At 46.3% G+C, this 17,532-nt stretch overlaps 1 protein-coding gene across 2 annotated transcripts; it reads left to right on the top strand.

The window, feature by feature from the left end:
* The first annotated feature begins 311 nt into the window (after window positions 1-311).
* LOC135329514 (uncharacterized) lies at window positions 312-8,052 on the top strand. 2 transcript variants are annotated; one of them, XM_064517933.1, is made up of 7 exons: window positions 312-1,416; window positions 2,889-2,977; window positions 3,158-3,277; window positions 4,513-4,558; window positions 5,270-5,455; window positions 6,051-6,154; window positions 7,166-8,052. In XM_064517933.1, exons 5-7 carry the CDS (start codon window positions 5,316-5,318, stop codon window positions 7,738-7,740), a joined length of 819 nt encoding a protein of 272 aa, XP_064374003.1. In that variant the 5' UTR covers window positions 312-1,416; window positions 2,889-2,977; window positions 3,158-3,277; window positions 4,513-4,558; window positions 5,270-5,315; the 3' UTR covers window positions 7,741-8,052. The 2 variants fall into 2 exon arrangements, with proteins under 2 accessions (XP_064374003.1, XP_064374004.1); XM_064517934.1 differs by lacking the exons at window positions 312-1,416; window positions 2,889-2,977; window positions 3,158-3,277; window positions 4,513-4,558 and having other exon boundaries at window positions 4,780-5,455.
* The last annotated feature ends 9,480 nt before the right edge of the window (window positions 8,053-17,532 follow it).

Here is a 17,532-nt window from a genome sequence, read left to right as displayed (position 1 = left end):
TTTTAAGAAAGATGGGTTATGACATGATTTGCAACCATGAAGTTTGACTGTGATGAAGAACAGTGCTTTATCTAAGACCCTTACCCTAACTTCTTTCATCTAAGTAAATAAAATAGTTTTTCAAGATATTTAGAAATCAGTTAATTCTGGGAAATGCTTGCATTCCAGGGCGAGCATTACAAGTGGCAGATGTTAATAGATTAGAAAAAAAAAAATCTAGTGGTATTTAAACTTGGTTATTCCAAGTCAGTAGTGATGGAATTCTTGTATTCTGCAACACATGTATGGTCTCCAGAGCCTCTCCAGGCTATTCTCATGATTGCTTATACTTAGGAGATGTCTTCTGCACTGTTCAAGCACTTCAAGCCGCCAGAACCCACCAAGGATGTATTAGCTAAATTCAGAGCTGGAACCAACTGCACTGTTATGCCATAATCTTACACTTTGCTTATACTACATGAATTTGTAGGGAGTTTTTTAAAAATCTTACTCTCCAGCTGTGTTTTACTCTTTAGATGCAATATTAAATCTTTTCTGTTCTAATCTGCTTTTAACATTTAAATTTCTAGATGTTTTTCTACAATTTACAAATTTGAAATAGGTTATTGCTGGCACTGAAATGTAAAACTTAATTGCTTGTCTAGGGGGGAAAAAACAAAAGCGTAAGATTAAGATGAAATCATATGACAGATTTCATTTGTTGCTAATGTTTCAGAGAGGAAGTAGCATAAACAGAGCTTGTTTGTATCATTCTTCAGCAGACAGGTACAGTTAATCTTTCTAAACATTGCTCATTTTTCCAGTGGCTCTTTTATGTCTTTTCTCCTTTTGTCCAGACTGAAGTAATCTAATTCATTTAAACGCACAAGTGGCACCCAGGAAAGATGACGCCATGTCTCTGTTTTCCAGCTTGCACGGTGAAGTGCCCCTGTTGTCTGAGCACTCGACCTTGCCTTGCCGTGGGAAAGCCCCTGGGGCGCTGGCGCGGTGAGCCCCTGGCTGCCTCCAGTGCTTTCTGACACTATTCATGCAATGTGCTTGGGACATTTCGAAATTAATTCCCAATTTGGGATTCAGCGATGATGTCTGAGTTTCTGTTAGGCTATACCTGGAGCTTCGTGGAAACCAAGGCTTCTGCTCCACCTCCTGAACCTCTCAGGTCTCTGATGCTTCCTGTCATTATTGGTTGACAGGAACCATGAAGCTTCTTCTCTGTGAGATGTTTCAATGGGGACGGAAGAGAGATTGTCCAAGCGATGATGATACAGTTGATTATGCTATTTGTGAAATTCCTGCTGGCTTTTTAACGCTTCTTTCAGTATATTTGCCGCATTCATTCTGCCTTTCCCTCTCTGGAGGACGCCTGGGTGCAGGAGAGGTGCTGCTGCCGTAGCGAAATGTCCATGCGCAGGAAAGGTGAGACCCACTTCTTTTAAAAATACAGTAATGGGGGCAAGAGACCTCTATGAAAGGAGTGTTAGGTCGTTCTGGGCAGGCAGTTTCCATCTGAGTTTTAGATCCCTGCAACAGTCAGGAATGGTCAGAAAGGACATCTGGTCCTAATAGGATAGATGTATAATTCCTTTAGCTGCAGGAGGAAATGTAGTGCAATGTTTAAATGCGGTGGTAACATGTCTGGGGCAGGGTGTTTTCTTCCTGCTTTGCTCGCAATTGCTATGTTCTTCCAAGGCTGGTCGGGTGGAAACCTCCGGAGGGAGGAGAGGTTGCTCCTCTCCCGGGGGAGCCCTGGAACAAGCTCCAGGGAGAGAAAAAGGAAGCGACGGCAGGTGTGGGCAGGCGGGTGAGCCCAGCGAGAGCGTGGTGTGCTTTCCCGGCCTCATCGATTTTTCTGTGTTTTAAAAAGTTACCGTCCTAGTTTATTTTCTAAGGTGACCTTTGTTGTTACTCTAATTTGCATTAAATGTGGTTGAGTTTCCCTTGGGGGACAATTTATAAACAGATCTGCCTCAAAGTCTCCCATTGCTAGTAGGACTGAAACCTGCAAATCATAAACATGCTGTCTTCGGTGCATTGCTAGATACGCACGGACTTCAGACTGACTTTGTTGAACAGGCATTCTGGAAAGAAATCACAGGCTGGTTAGGAGAGCTGTGGAAACTGGCTCTAAATCTGTCATTTCTAATAGTAAAGTCTTTTTCAGAAATTGCGAATAAAAACTTTGATTTTCCCAAAGGCCAAATTTGGTCTAAAGTGGAGAAGTTTTTAAAAAAAAAAAAAAAAAAAAAAAAAAAAAAAAAGAGGAGGAAAAAAATCCGTGTGGTTCAGAATGATTGTAGAACAACCACGAGAAAAGTAAATGTGACACTGTCAGATCTGTGCAGAAGTGTGCTATTTTAAGAAAAGGAGATAGACAGATGTCATGCACTCCATTATATTTTCACAATAAGGTAATACATACAACTGAAAATATTGCAAAGAAAGAATAATTTTGCAAGAGTGTTTTCAGGAACTCCCTTGGCTTCACAAGTTAGGATTTTGCTGTAATAAGTGATAATGCAAAATACATTATACTGTAGCAGCAGTCCTTCTAGACCACTTCCACAAAGAACTTAATAGGATTTTCAGACTCTTTCATGTCCAAAAACAATGCTTGAAGTTCAAGATTTACTTAGGGGGCTTATGAAATATGTGTAAAAATACCCCCTAAACCTTACTTGCACCATATCCCCGAGTGTCAGATACTTTCTCATACTGTAATCTTCATTAATTCACTTTAAATGGTATTAAGGATTACCGCATGACTCCAAAAAATATATGTTTGGAGATGCTTAAAATTTTATGCAAATGATATAACTCCTCAAAAATGTAACCTTATCCAGCATGGCTTCTTGTACCAGATACATTCACTCTCACTTGTTTTTCCACAGGGGAGTCTTTCAAATATGCAGAATATATTGAATGCAAGCAACACTAAAGAGATTTTTCTATTAAAATATGATATTCAGCTGACTAAAAGGTAAATCCGTCAAATTGTGCTATTTTTTCTCTTCAGCTGCTCAAATACATAATCTTTTAACTAAGGCACTGAAATGTCAAGATATATTCTAACAGGAGTTCATCCTTAAAGGACAGTACACTTAAAAATCACTCTAGATTGACTCAGAAAAGTGTCTCTGTCTTTTCTAATAATTTGTAGGTAAATGTGTTGGAGGAGGTGTAGACCGGCGAATAGACTGGGCAATAGTATGTTACTGGCACCCTAAAAACAGCCCCGAGATGATTAAATTGCCTGAAACATATCTGAAAAGTGCTGCTGGTATGTGCCTTTTTTAAATTTCCTTCTGTAATAATTGTTTTTATTAATTTATTGTCAATCATAAATGTTTGTAAGCGGTTGTACTTGACGCGGCAGCCGGGTTTCTTCGGCGTGCTCGCACTGCCATCTACAGGGCGCAGTTGCCCCCCACCCCAACGCAGTACGGTTGCGTGCAGTAACACGACGTACACGACGCCTGTGTTACAAGGCATTTATTCTTGCTGTTTTGGTTGTGGACAGCAGAATAGTAAGTAAATAAAATGTATGGGCAGTTTAAGAAAACAGTGTGTCCTTGAGAGATGCCAAATACTGGAAACTACAGTTTGCTGAGGTTGGTGTCAACATCATGTCTTACTAAATGAGTATCAGGGCAGCTTGCTTCCCCAGCCCAGGTGCTGACGAAGGTGGCAATAACATGTTGATCAACTCTGTAAACGGGAGCATTTGAGAAGAATATTCCTTTCTCCCCACAAAATGGTTTCCAGATGGTGTTAGAGTTTAGTGTTCATCCTGAAAGGCTTGAATCCACCCAAGTTAATCTATTTTTTTCTGCCTTTGCCAGACTTAACAAGGTGGTCAGCTGCAAGACTTGCTGGGACCAATAACTTGAGAGAGATTTAGATAATCACTCAAACTATTTTAGGCCTAAGTATTTTATTCTGTTCTCTGATCCACTTGGATTCAAGTTTTATCCAGTATACAGTTTCACAATAAGCTATATATCTAAAATATAGTTATATATAAAATTAATTATAGAAAATAAGAGATACTGGTTAGACATATTAAACTGCAAGAAAATGTGAGTATATATGCATATTTATAATGCAATATAATGTGTTCAGGACTCCAGTAATTTTTAAAAAGAAATAAGAGAATCTATTTTGTAGCTAAGGCAGACTTATATCATTATGCATGGACATATTCATTCCCCACCAATATTCTCAGAAGTTATTCAAGTATCAGACACTTAAAAATGACTTCTTCTTTCATTTCTCTGAAATCAATAAGAAAAAAATTTTAAGGGAACACTAGTTTCTCATTTAATGTATATGAAGTAATAATATTATTGAAATATGCAGTGAGCATTCTATGAATTTTCTTAGGAATAAAGTAATTTCTTAACCCTTCTACTGGATGGAAGTCTAGCCTAGATATTTTAAAATAATTTTCAGTTCACAAATACTGTTAATTGCCTATATGTATATTTTTATATAAAGGTTTTGCATGTTTTCCAGGCTTGAATGATTTTTTTTAATGGCATCTGCGGAATGTTGCATAAAGGTAAACAACAAGATAAAACTCAAAATTTTAACATATAGTACTCTGGCTTCCATATTATCTCTTTTCTGAGGCTATTATTCCTGCATGCTTTACTTTTGGGTAAGTCACAGTCCAGTATCACATTTATCTCTGACAGGATTATTCTTGGTACCAATGAAAGAACCAGGAAGATGGAAACCTTAAATAACCTGCTTGCCTGGGTTTAATTTTGTAGGGACAGTCAAAGATGGAGAACGTTATGTTATCTTAAAACAGTAGACAAGCTTTTACATTGTCCGTTCTTGCTATGCGATCTATCAGACAAATTCTGTTTCTTCCAGTGCTCCTTAAAAGTAGTTAATTATTAATAGTGTTCATGTTAGATGGTGCAGGAAAAGACCTTTAAAATTAAAGAAAGCCTTTAATCTGGGCAAAAATTGGTTGATGATAAATAAGGAGTACGAATGAATTGAAACTTTTTCATAATCTGTATGAAGTTTCTGGAAGGGAGCAGTAGAAGAAATTATATCTTCTCTGCTATGAAATTAATATATTTGGATTCTAATCAGAATTGCTTTCTACTTCTCATCCAATTCATCTCAGATTAAAAAAAGACAGGAAACAAATCCTGCTTATTTTGGTTACACTCTAGAAGTATTAAAGTAGGCTCTTCTGTGGCAGAGGAACAATTGTCAATGGCAGGGCTTTAAATAGCACATACACTTTCTCTAGTTCCTCGCTGTTCATCCTTAAACAAACCTCGCGAATTGGAAGTGACATGAAATTTTCAAAGTATCTGATGGTGACGGATGAAAGAGCAGTGCCTGTCTGTCCTCCTGCCGCAAGAAGCCCTTCATGGCAGCGGGCAGCGCTGCCCAACGTGCAGCTGCAGATAACCAGGCGATGTGCTGCAGACACGTGAGTCTTGCAAAGGCCAAAACCTTCCATGTGTGCCATGAGCCCTCCTCTCGGTGTTCATTTGGGGGATTTTAACCAAATGGAAAGTGTCAATACAGGTAAAAGACCCTTACTGGAAGACATGAAGTTGTTCAAAGTGAAGCAGCAGTGCACTGCCTCCTTTGCAAGGGCTGGGCGGTCGCCAGGCAGCAGTGCCCTCGCCCCGTGGTTCTCCCCAAGTTTTTCCAGTTCTTTCTTTGAGGCTAGCTTACTTCAGTAATTGATCTTTTTCCCCCACCCTCACTCACATTTCTTGCCTTTTCTCCTTCTGCCTTGTTTAAGGTGACTTGAATTATTCAGGGGAATCTGTTCATCTCATTATTTGTTTTGCTTTAGGTTCAGTCTTACGTCACTTGTACTAGCTTTTGCTCACTCCACCGAGAGGCTAGAGCGTAATGCATGTGTTTATAGACAGCATAATTATCTGAATTTTTGTCACTTTACCTAGTACTTGTATTTCTGAGTTTTAAGCTTGAGAATTTAAACTAACTTTTCTTGTAAAATCTGAGGGTTATTTTTTCATGCTTTGCAATTTCATCCATTTCATGACCTGTAGGACTTCAGGAAATGGAACGGTAATCGACTCCCATCGTGTTTGGGAACGACATGAGCACATTGATATGCAGACAAACAAGAAAATGAACAAAGGAGATGAAAAAGGTACAGTTTATCTATTAATTTACTTATTCATTTGCAACAATGGCTTTCTTGTGTAGTTGATACTTTCTTCTACTGCTTTTACTACTTTTTGTTTTTAGTTTAAGTGGCCCTTCAATTAAAAAGTTTGGGAAATACTGTCTTCATATATTCCAAAGCTTAAAAATATATTATCCCTTTCACTCTACATGGCCAATTAACCCATTTCATAATAATACTCACATAAGGAAATTATGTACATTACAGTTCTGAAGCATAAAACTTTGTTTTGCATTTCTTCTGAAATTAAGGATGATCATTTGTTCTCACAAAACCCTCACTGAGATTTTTGTCTCAGCTAGAAAATAATTGCAGGAATCACCCAACTGCTAATATATTAAGTAAGTTATATAATACCACTCTTATATTGATTAGTCCTTAATACTATTGTGAGGTGTACAGTAATTGACTCCAAGCATTGGAAGTTCATGCATAATTGCTTGTTTCCTTTACCGTACTCTTAATGTGGATGTCTGATTTTATTTGTTCCTGTTATTTCTACACAATCCCAAACCCATTATCACTTACTAGACTATTTTCTTGAATCAGAATTATCATTAAATGCTATGAGAATGCAGCCACTTCAAAAGAATTATGTGTTTAAATCTACCTCAGGACAAATTTATCATTGGAAAGGGCATTTCAAAGGGTAAGAAATGGAAGCAGATTTGTAGCAGTTTTCTAATTTGTATACCTGTTTCTTGCTTTGATCCTGCTACTTGAAGGAAGTTTGAGAGGCTCCAAGATCATAGTTATTGATAATTAAGGCTGACTTGCCGTACATTTTCCATTTTGCCAGTTGGCAGTTGACTTCTGCGATCCAGCTAAGAAATTCTGTGATGAGAGAAAAACAATTTTGCCCATACATTTTTTTTCCCCCATACATAAAGCTATTAATGAAAAATAGCATGCAGTATGAAAATGTTGAAATCAGAATTCACTTATGGTAAAGCTCACAATTGTATTTATTAACAGATATCCATTTCTGTATGACAAAGAGGCAGCGCTCCGGGCTCAGCTCAGGCGCCAGCGCTGCCAGGGGTTGCAGGCGGCCCCCAAATCCCATCTCCCTGCTGCCACCCTGGTCCTGCCCCACGGGCCCCGGGACCCCTGCCAGGAGCCTGCTGCCAGGGCTGGCTCCCCGAGGAAGAGCTGCAGGAGGGGCAGAGCAACGCTGTGTTTTATTTCCTTGGCAGCATGTCCCGTGCTGCGGCAGCGCTAGCAGGAGGTCAGCGAGACAGCCTGGACCTGCACTAGCCCCACCGTCCATCACCCCGGAGCCCTCAGCCTGCAGCCAGACAAAGAGGGCAGGAGGATCTATGTTTGGGAAACAGAGTCTCTTTATGAATAAAGCAAGCTCCAGCAGCCTGCACCTGCGTGATTTTTTTAAGAACACAAAACAGCCCGAGGAAGAGCAGCCTTCATCAGAGCCACGGGGCAAAGGGAGATGCAGGGGACAAAGAAAACCAAGATTGGGCTTTTTTTGCCCTTGCTCACTTCACTTAGCTTCCTTTTTAAAGGAGGGGGCAGGGGCAACGCAGGGTTGGTAGGGGCAAAGCTGTTTGGTGTTTTTGTCCCCACACACTTCAGGCTATTTTCTTAAGGGAAGGGGGTGGGGGATGGAGGAGCTAATTGGGGGAGTTTCTAGGGCAAAATCCAATGTGATTTGCTCCCTGGTCCCCACCCCTTATGGGAAAATAGCCTAAGTGAATTGTGTGGGGACAAAACAAGAGAAAGGCCGGCCCCTTTGAGCCCTAGTGGTGCAGCTGCGATGAGCTCTTCCAGATGCGGGAGCAGCCAGGGATGTGGTGGAGGTTGGGGCAGGGGGAGCCTATTTCTGCAAGCTGTTAGCAGGAGGCTAAATAAACCATGTATTGAATAAACCAACCATCACCTTGTCTCAGTTGCGGATTATTCCAACTTTTATTTCCAAGAACAACAGCACACCAGCACTGCACCACCGTGCCGAATTCCCGCTCTCGCCGCACACAGCTGCCCAGCAAATGTAGGACCCCTTCCCTCTGCGTCAGCACCCCAAGGAGTAAATGAAGGCGAAATTAAGTCCCTGCTCCTTCAATGGGCTCTCTGGAAAATAAGTTCACTTACTTGTTGCTGCTTGCGCTGCAGTCTGAAACCGTGCTGCCAGTTGGCTGGTGGGGAAGGGGGCAAGAGGTGAAAGAGCAGTTAATTCTCAGCAACAAGCACCTAGGAAAAGAAAATGTTTATTTTGACAGAGGAAACAGCAGGACAAGAAACTACAGGTGCTTCCCCTGTGTTAACAATCCAGCTCAAACAGCCCAGTTTTTCCCCCAAGCAGGGGCAGGCGTGCAGCTCTGCACACCGCGTCTGTGCCCTCTGCCCAGCTCCAGCACCCACAACCCAAACCCCGGCTCCAGTCCTGGGGAAGCTTGGGGAACGGGCAGGCGCAGACCTCAGTTTCCCCGAGGGCTGGCCACTCCGCAGCTCACCTTTAACTCTGCTCCCACGTCTTTGAGGCTGGCGACCCTTCCCATGGGGATGGCACAGCCAGCTGCCACAGCGCAGCACCCTGCGCCCATCGCACAGCCCCAAAAATGCCTCCCCCGCTCTGCAACCACCTTGGCCACTGGGTCCTGGCTCCTGAGGTCCCCGTGCCCCAGCATGCAGCACCGGCCACGGCAGAGCTGGGGGTAACCAGGGAGCTCCCCCGAGCGCCCGGCTCGTGGCTTGGAGGTACTTCACGTGGCCACACAGAGGGCTGGTGCCAAACCTCTCCTCTGCTGGAAGCACGGACCATCTTCCCCCCCGCCCCGTGCCCAGCCAGGCCTCCCTCCCTTGGCTGAGGAGCCTGAGCCAGCATTTCCTCTTCTAACACTGCTGGTTTGGCAGGGAATTGCAGCCCCAGACGGATCGATATTCTGCCCAGCCTGGCAGAGACGATGGCATGCAACAGAAAAAAACGTAAAAGGCCCGTTGCAAAGGAAACATTTGCCTCTCCCTAAACTCTCAAGTCATGGCTAGCGTTTCAAGGCAGCAGCCCTCAGAAAGGGAAGGGTGCAGGCACGGACAACCCGGCTGGGAGGGAGGCTGGCATTTCTCCAGCAAGGCAGGACTGACGTTGGCAGAGGGGAATCTCACACCAGCAGGGACCAAACTCCTACCTTAACCGCACGCTCCAGCTGCTGGTCACCGTCACTGACGGCAGAGGACTTTGGGGCCCAGAATGTTCCTCCTCTGCAGTCCACTAAAGTTGAAGTCAGGGTGCTCCCCGACCCAGGAGTTTTCTCCCATCTCCGTCCCACAGATGCATCCACCGCCGCTCCCATCGCCACAGCCTGCATTACAGAAAGTCAGACACGGGTATGCACAGGCACCAACCGCACGCCGCTCTGCCCACCCGGCTACCCACCAAGCCCCGCCAGCGCCTGCCGCACCACGGGTGCCGAGAGCCCTGTCCCGCCATGGGCACGAGCACCGTCACCAGCTCAAAGACAGCCCTGCACTCCCCTCCCCCCCCCCCCCCCACCCCAAGCCCTGGGGACTGAGAGGTGAAGGGGATTCCCCGGGCTCCTAACGCAGCCCCGGGGCCACAGGGCTGTGACACACGCCCAGGCTGTGCTGGCTCCCCAGGGATGGGCCCAGAGCATGGTTTCCCTCACCTATCCCTGAGGAGCCACGCTCCGGAGATGGCCGGGGCGCACAGCAGCGCTGGCACCATGATACACCTCTGGGCAGTGTCCCCTTGTGCCGCCTGGCACCCACCTGGCCACCAAACCCAGTGACGCGCGGGACGGGAGCTGGGAGGGAGCCAACGCTCACACGGGGGCTGCGACAGGCCACAAGCATCCGGGGGGGGGGGGGGCCTGAAGCTGCTGGGACCCCTCATGGCCTCTCCTGCCCGGCTCAGAGGGGACCAGCCACCGTGCCCCACACCGCACACACTGGGCCCTAGGCCTGGCACTTCCCCACTCGCACCCACAGGTGCTGCAGGCTCCTTCACAGCTCCCCTGCTGTGGGAGGGGAAGGGCAGGCGAGTGGTCACGGACAACGACTCGGCCTAAGAGCAGCCCCACATCCCCCCCCAGTGCTGCCCGGCCCAGTGGGCCCTGAGCCCTTCGCGTCAGAGCCCCCGCTGCAGCCACCAGCGGCTCCAACTGCCACAGACCCCCCCAGCTCCCAGAGGACGATGCCCTCCCAGCAGACGATGCCCTCCCTGAGGACCCCTGCTCCCAGCGGACGGTGCTCCCAGCACCGGGGAGTGAGGAGCAGCATGGTGCATCAGGGAGGTTTGGTCCTGTTCCCTGGTGCGACAACATATATATGTGTGTGTGTATATATGTATATATATGTCTATAAATAGACACACATATACGTGTCTATTTACATACACACACAATTTGTCAAAAGATCTCAGCTCGCTGGCTGGGATTTTGCTACCTGGTGCTTCGCGTCTTCAAGCGTCCGTGCTCGTCACTGGGGCCCCCATGGACAAGCCGCTGGCGCGGTGCCGCCCTCCGGCACCCCCCGGGGCATGAGCGCCTCGGCCCCAGGGGGGTCCGCGCCGGCCCGCGGAGGCTCTGCACCCGCCCTGCACCGCCCCGGCCCGCGGCCGCGCCCCGGCTCCAAATGGCACCCAGGGGGTGCAGGGGGTCCCCAAACCGCGCCAGCGTCCCCTTCCCGCAAGGGGCGACGTGACCCAGCTCAGCCCGCAGCCAAAACCGCCACTGAGCACGTCTGCTCGCGAAGCCTGGAGACCCCGGCAAGGCCCGGCCCGGCCCGTGGCAGCCCCTGCGCGGCTCCCCCAGCTGCTCCCCCAAACGCGGCCGCGGGGTGGGGGAGGCGCCTCTCCCCTCCCCACACCCAGCTCTGCCTCGGAGCCGGCACTGCCCAGGCCCTGCTGCCCCTCGGACGCGGCCTTACAAAAAGAAGGAAAATGGCGCTTACCTCCGGCCCGGCCCGGTCCGCCGTGGCTGTGCGGAGCCCAGCCCGGTGTGTCTGCGCAGTTCCCCTGGGCCGGACCCCCCTGCCAGGGGGCACTGGGGAGCAGCCTGGGGCGGCAGGCGGCCGCCACTGGAAGGGCAGAGCACAAACCCCGGGGTTAAAGCACAGGCTTTTTCAGATTGTCATGTTTCATCGCTAGAAAAAAGGGTCAAAGTTAGTTTTGGGGTCGTTGGACCAAAGGGAAAACACTCGCCAAGTGAAGGACACCACGCACGAGCCCCGCACCTCCACGGGAGCCTCCCGCCCGCCAGTGAGGCCCGCGGGTTTCTTGGAAGTCAGCAGAATAGTTACAACATCACTTCACTCACGAGGCAGGATGGGGATCAGCAAGGCCGGGCCGGCTGCCACCCCGACGGGTGTGCGCGAGCCCAGGGCGGCGGGTGAGCCAGCCTCATGGCTGGCATCTCCCTGTGGCCGCGCACGAGTTGGCCCCACCAGCTTGTCGGTCTAGCTGCAAAGCCGAGGTCGGGGCGGGCAAGGGCTGTTGCCACTGCCGTCACTGGCTCGGAGGTGCGTGCCAGCGGGCACGAGGCGAGCTTGGCTGGCCATACTCCTGCCGCCGTCTCCGCAGGGACAGGGAAGAGCCCGCCTGGCTCGGAGGCTCCCGCCTGGCCAAGCAGCAGGATGAGCTGGATGAGCTGGCCGTCCCAGGAGGAGCCGCTTGCACTGGAGGCCTTGCTGGGACCTGATTTTGGCACCGCCAGGTCTCTCAGCAAAGCTTGCCGGAGGCTGGAGCCTGGTGAGGCAGCGGAGTCCAGCCAGCCGGTGGCCCAGGGGCTTCGTCGCTCTGCGCGTGGCCACCACTGCCTGTCCCAGGCGCCTGGGCTGCGTGGCACACGCCTGGGTTTGTAGCACAGCAGCCAGCCCAGGGACCTGCCATGGCGGCCAGGAGCTGGTCCCAGCAGCCCGACACCCGCTGCTCATCGCCTGCAACACAGCGGGGGGACACGTGGCACCCCAGCAGGGGCAAGCCACAGACTGCCCCCACACCCAGGCCCTGCGGTCACCCCACAGCTGAGCACGGGGCCGGGGCAGGGGACCCAGCTCTCCTCCAGTGCAGAGACACCCCAGCCCGGGGCAGCAGCTGGGGCGTCGGGAACAAGCTGGCTGGAGAGACCCCATCTCCGGGGCCAGCCCAGCATCACACGTGGGTGAGCGTGCCACCCCACAGCGCAGTGCCCAGGGCCCGGCTGGGGCAGGGAGCAGGGCAGCCCTCCCCTGGTCAAGGCCAAGGGGCCAGCCCAGCCCCACAGACAACCCCTCTTTGACCCCCCTGCCTCCCAGCAGGGCCCATGGGAGAGGGAAGGGGCAGAGCAGGGACCCTGGGGACATCAGGTATGGGAGATGTGGGACCCCAGCAGGGATGTGTTAGCAGGGCAGAAGGATGGGGCACCCCAGCACCCCGCAGCAGGGCTTGCCCCATAGCAAGCCCCACCTCTCCCCAAGCGGGCAGCTTGACACTGGCTCCTGGGGCCCAGCTTGACACCATCCCCAGCAGGAGTCAGCACCCGGCAGCACGGCCTCACCTCGGTCCGGGGCCTCCCTGCGCGTCCGCCAGCGTCAGCTCCGAGGAGAGACCTGCAGGCACAGGAGTGCCAGCACAGCGACCGGGGCCGTACACCCCCGAGGGCCCCCGTGCGTGGGAGTCCCTGCCAGCCTGCACTCCCCGGCCAGGGGCCCTCCTCGCCGTGGGGCCCCAGCTGCCTGGGACCTTCCCGGGGAAGGGCCACCAGGGACCCTCCCTCCTACCTGGCAGCGTTCACCTGAGCCTCCGTGCTGGGCAGCCCAGCTGCTGGGAGCAGGAGGCAGCCGCTGCCCCTGAGCAGGGAGACCTGGGTGGGAGCAGAGGGCACATGGGGTAAGGGCACGTCCTGGCAGCACCAGGGGCAGCATGGCACAGCTCTGGGACGTGCCCTAACAACGAGGCCTTGCTCGTGAGTGAGTTAGATTGTTTACCTAATTTGACAAGATATTTATATGGCTAAGTGAGGATCATGTTAGCTGTCAACACACCATTAATGTAGAACGCATTAGGGCCCAGCAGGTGCTAATGGGCTGTAACAGCCCCAAACAGCCCCACCTGTGAGCCTCCTGGCCCCCAACTCCATTTCAGCCCGGCCTGGGGCCCTCTGGCCTGCTGTTAGGCTCTAGCCTGGCTGCTGCCTAGCTGCTGCTTGTGACTGACCTGCCCCAACCCACAACCCAGCTGCCTTGGGCTGTGGTCAGCCCTGGTCCTCCTCCCTAGGCTAGACCCAGACCTAGACCCCACCATGGTGCTTCTGCCCGGTGGTCCTCTGGTTGTCACCATGCCCCAGCAGAAGAGGTGTGTGGATGCAGATAGCTGCTAGCAAACACTACCAGGTACTATCAGAGTGGGTAAAAATGCAAGTAGGAAGTAATAAACTGTGTGTAGGAAGCATAATGTGTGTAGTTGTCTATAGTTTTCCTGATATAAAAACCTGCTATGCCAAAGTAAAGAGGCTACAGACATGAAATACATAGGAAATTACTGGCATTGATTCATTTCATCTGAACTTTTCTTAATGTTATCTTTATCTCTTGATACCTGTTTATTCAAAGCTTTTGAACTGGCTTATTCTGACTGGCTTAGAGTAGAACCTGACAAAAATAACAAGTGTTTTAAGGATCTGCACTCTTTCTTTCTATGCTATAATTCTGATGCCTTGAGGAATAGGTTAAATGGTGCAGGCTGTTAGCAGGTTAGAGTGGCGCAGATCTGTGTGGGTCCTGGGTGTACATTGCTTGTATCAGAAAATTTGGTTTAAGGTCTTGTCATGCTGCAAAACTTAAGAACTGGTCATGGAAATAATCTGAAGTTTATGAAAGTTGTTCACTGTTGTGTAAGCGCAGCTGGCACTGAGTCTGTGTATCTGCCATGGATCACTGCCATGCAGTCTAGATAGCAAAAATGCTGCTGTAGGAAAAAGCCTTTCCAAATAGGTTTTATCTCATCTAGTTTGTATTTTAGTAGTGTAACAGCAAAGTTGAAAAAGCTTCTAGTATTAGGTCCAATATAAAAAGTGCTGAATAATTGTTCCCCTCACTAACCTTTTGAGTTACGGCACTGCACCTGCCTAACAAGCTGTTCTACCAACAGAAATGATTGGGTATGGATGTTAATTATATAAACTTGAATCACTTTCATGAAGGTTTAGTAGACTCATTGGCATGTAGTTTTAACATAAACAATACTGCTGTTGGAATGGAAACATTTTCTTTGATAAAACATCATAGCTTTTCTTTTTAATTTCAGAACTATTCTAACCATACCTTTCTCCTGCCTCAAAATGTGATCAGATAACTTCTTCAATTCATATATTTTTTACTATAGCTAACATGAGTGTAGGTGCTATTTCAGTCATGCTTTCCTAATCTGTTTTTAAAACTAATCATTCTTTCTGTCCTAGTCACATCATGAAACAGTGAGACAAGTATCAGTTCTAACTTGAATTGAATTAGGAGGAAAAAGTACATCGAGTTAACTCTCATGAAAGCCCAGCCTAACAAAAGAGGGGCAATTTCCTCCTAGCAATAAGTATGATTATATTTTATGGGGATATCATAGCAGTATAGAAGGTAACTTCCAGTTAACAGACACTACATTCTAACAATTTCCTATTATCCACTTACAGACTGAGAGTATCAAGTACAACATCTCAGGTTCTGAGCCTCTGTCACTGCTAATTTATGCTGATTGATTTATTTACCATCATTAAAAAGTATTGCACATTTGAGTCAGTTGTAATTAAGATGCATGCATTCTTAATGTAGCTACTTAACTACAACTGTTTCAAAAATCAATATGACCTCTTAAATAAAGAATATGGGCTATTTGTCATTTGCTGTAGAAATATGTATGACTGCAAGGGTGTGGGTGCTCAGCTGAGGTAGCTTCTAAAAATATTATGTATGCTGTTACAGTTTTATCACAAATTTTTCTCTTGAAGAGGATTATCCTTACATCTGTTGAGAATCTGTTGTTTTCCTATTACAAAAGATTATTTGCATTTGAGCTAACAATTACCTGAATAAAACAATAACAGGCCTAGGATATCATTGCAATGGACCATGTGTTGAAAAGCAAATAATTGTCAGCAAAATTCACTGTCTTTTGTCAGTAAAATGACCTTATCTATGGTTATCATTGTTGAATGTCTTTCAAATAGATGTATCATTGTTCATAGGCAAACCCTCTGGGACTGCACAGACAAAAATGAACCCGATTGTAAATAACTTTCCACATTGCATCTTTAAAGTTAGCATAACTTGCAGAAGTATTTCATGGAAATACTCAGTAGCAGTTAATTACATGTCAACATAGCAATATATTTAAACAAAATTAAGTCATTGCACTTCCTTTACAGAGTAGCTTAATAATATATTTGTGGTCTTTACTAAAGAAAATAAATCAAATATCTACTAGTGAGTGTACAAGTCTGTTTTCCCTAGAACATCAAGATTGGAAGGTTCTTTCTCCTTGAGGAAGTGTTACATTGATTGTTTCTCAGACCACTATGGAAATTTAGAAAAGTGAATTTTAGTTAGAACAAAATGCATAAAATTATTCCTCTTCAAAACAGAAACTTAAAATATATTAAAGTGTACCAGGAATTATTAAGTTGAGAGGATATAATTTACTTTGAGGAGAGTGTTTGCTTAAAATAGTATCTGAACTGTTAGGTGAATTTAAAAGCCTACTAGAGGTGCAATGGCCAAAGCAGAGAACAAATGCAGTCCATAGTCCAACAGGACATAACCCCCAATGCATCAGTAAGATGGATGGATTTAGGTATGTGGGTTTTTTAACAACAAAGAGGAGAGTTCTTCTTGCTGCTATAGTCTTTGGTTTCCACCAACAATTTATATTCTTGATCATGCAATATTACTAAAATAATTCCTATTGCATTGTATTAAAGGCAGTAGGACTAGGTCCACAGCCAGGAAAATGTTCAGGAAATGCTGAAATGGAACCAGCTACACCTGAAAAGTGTCTTGGGGTTTGTCCCAGGTTAAGGGAGAAATCTGTAGAACAGAAGAGCTTCTTTGAAAAGGCTCTGCATACTTACCTTCAACTATTTTTGAGGCAGAACAAAAGGATTACCTGTTCTCTTGAAGCAGCGATGTTTCCCATTAGGGTAGTTTTCTGTTTCATCAATTTAGCTGTTCAAGAGAGCAGAAAAAGGGAACCATATCCTGCTGTTTCATGAAAATAACTCATGTCCCATAGTATTTATTATTAATATGTTAGCATTATTAACATTGAAAAGAATTTGCCCTGAATGAAAAAATAATCTAGCTAGAAAAAAAATCACATCTGGGACCTAATGAAAATAAAGAAGATGAATTTCTTCTATTTAAAAACTAGCATTTCATCTAAAAAATCACCTGAAATTCTGAAGTGATTTCAAGCTGTGGAAAATTAATTTTGTCCTAGACAGAATGATTGCTGTTCCCATCATAAAGATTTGTTTATGGATAAAATAAAATGTTGAGAAGCATATCATGGTATGTAGTTCTGGACCGGAAAAGAAGAGTCACTTCCATTCAAACACTGTATCGACACTGAAGTTCAAAAAGCTGTATACATGAGACGGTCAGCAGCAATATTCCATATTGTATTAAAATTATTTAAGCATGATCGTATGAGTAAATTTCAGAAACTGATAACTGTTTCTCCCTACTAAGTGAAGAATAATGCAATCTCTTCTCTAACTTCTTCAGGAGAAGAGTTATATAGAGTTCATAGCATATCTTAATGACCATCAGTTAAGAATCAAAACAAGATTTATCACTTCTAATAATAAGAACTTTATTCTTTGCATAAAGATGATGCTCTTGCATGCAACAAAACTCAACTGACCATTTCACCTAACTGAATCTTTAAATTTTTGTGTTTGTATATGCCTTTTGCTTTTCTATTTTAACTAGACTTTAATACATATGTAATAAAAGATATTGATCACAGTGAGAGAGAAATTGCTTTGCAAACTAAGGATTCTTGATTCTCTGATCCCAAGAGAAATATACCCATCTGTTATTTTAAACACACACACAGACCCCACACCCAAGTTATAATAAGTAATGATAAATGGTAAGCTTGATGGGCAGAATGTCAGGCTTCTAGGACTTTGTATAAATTATATTGCAAGGTATGTAGATTAGCAAAACATGCATCTTAAACTTGTACAGTTAATATGCCTATTCACATATGGTAACTATTGTAAGCATTCAATTAATACCATTATCTGAGTTGTTAATGTAATATGTTCATAAGATATTTCCTGTAGTGAAGAAAATCTGAGATTACTTAAGATATTAATCTTATAATTGCAGGATCATAA

Source organism: Dromaius novaehollandiae, chromosome 11 (assembly GCF_036370855.1).
Source record: "Dromaius novaehollandiae isolate bDroNov1 chromosome 11, bDroNov1.hap1, whole genome shotgun sequence".
NCBI classification, from domain to species: Eukaryota; Metazoa; Chordata; class Aves; order Casuariiformes; family Dromaiidae; genus Dromaius; species Dromaius novaehollandiae.
This window is presented reverse-complemented; position numbering and strand designations above follow the sequence as displayed.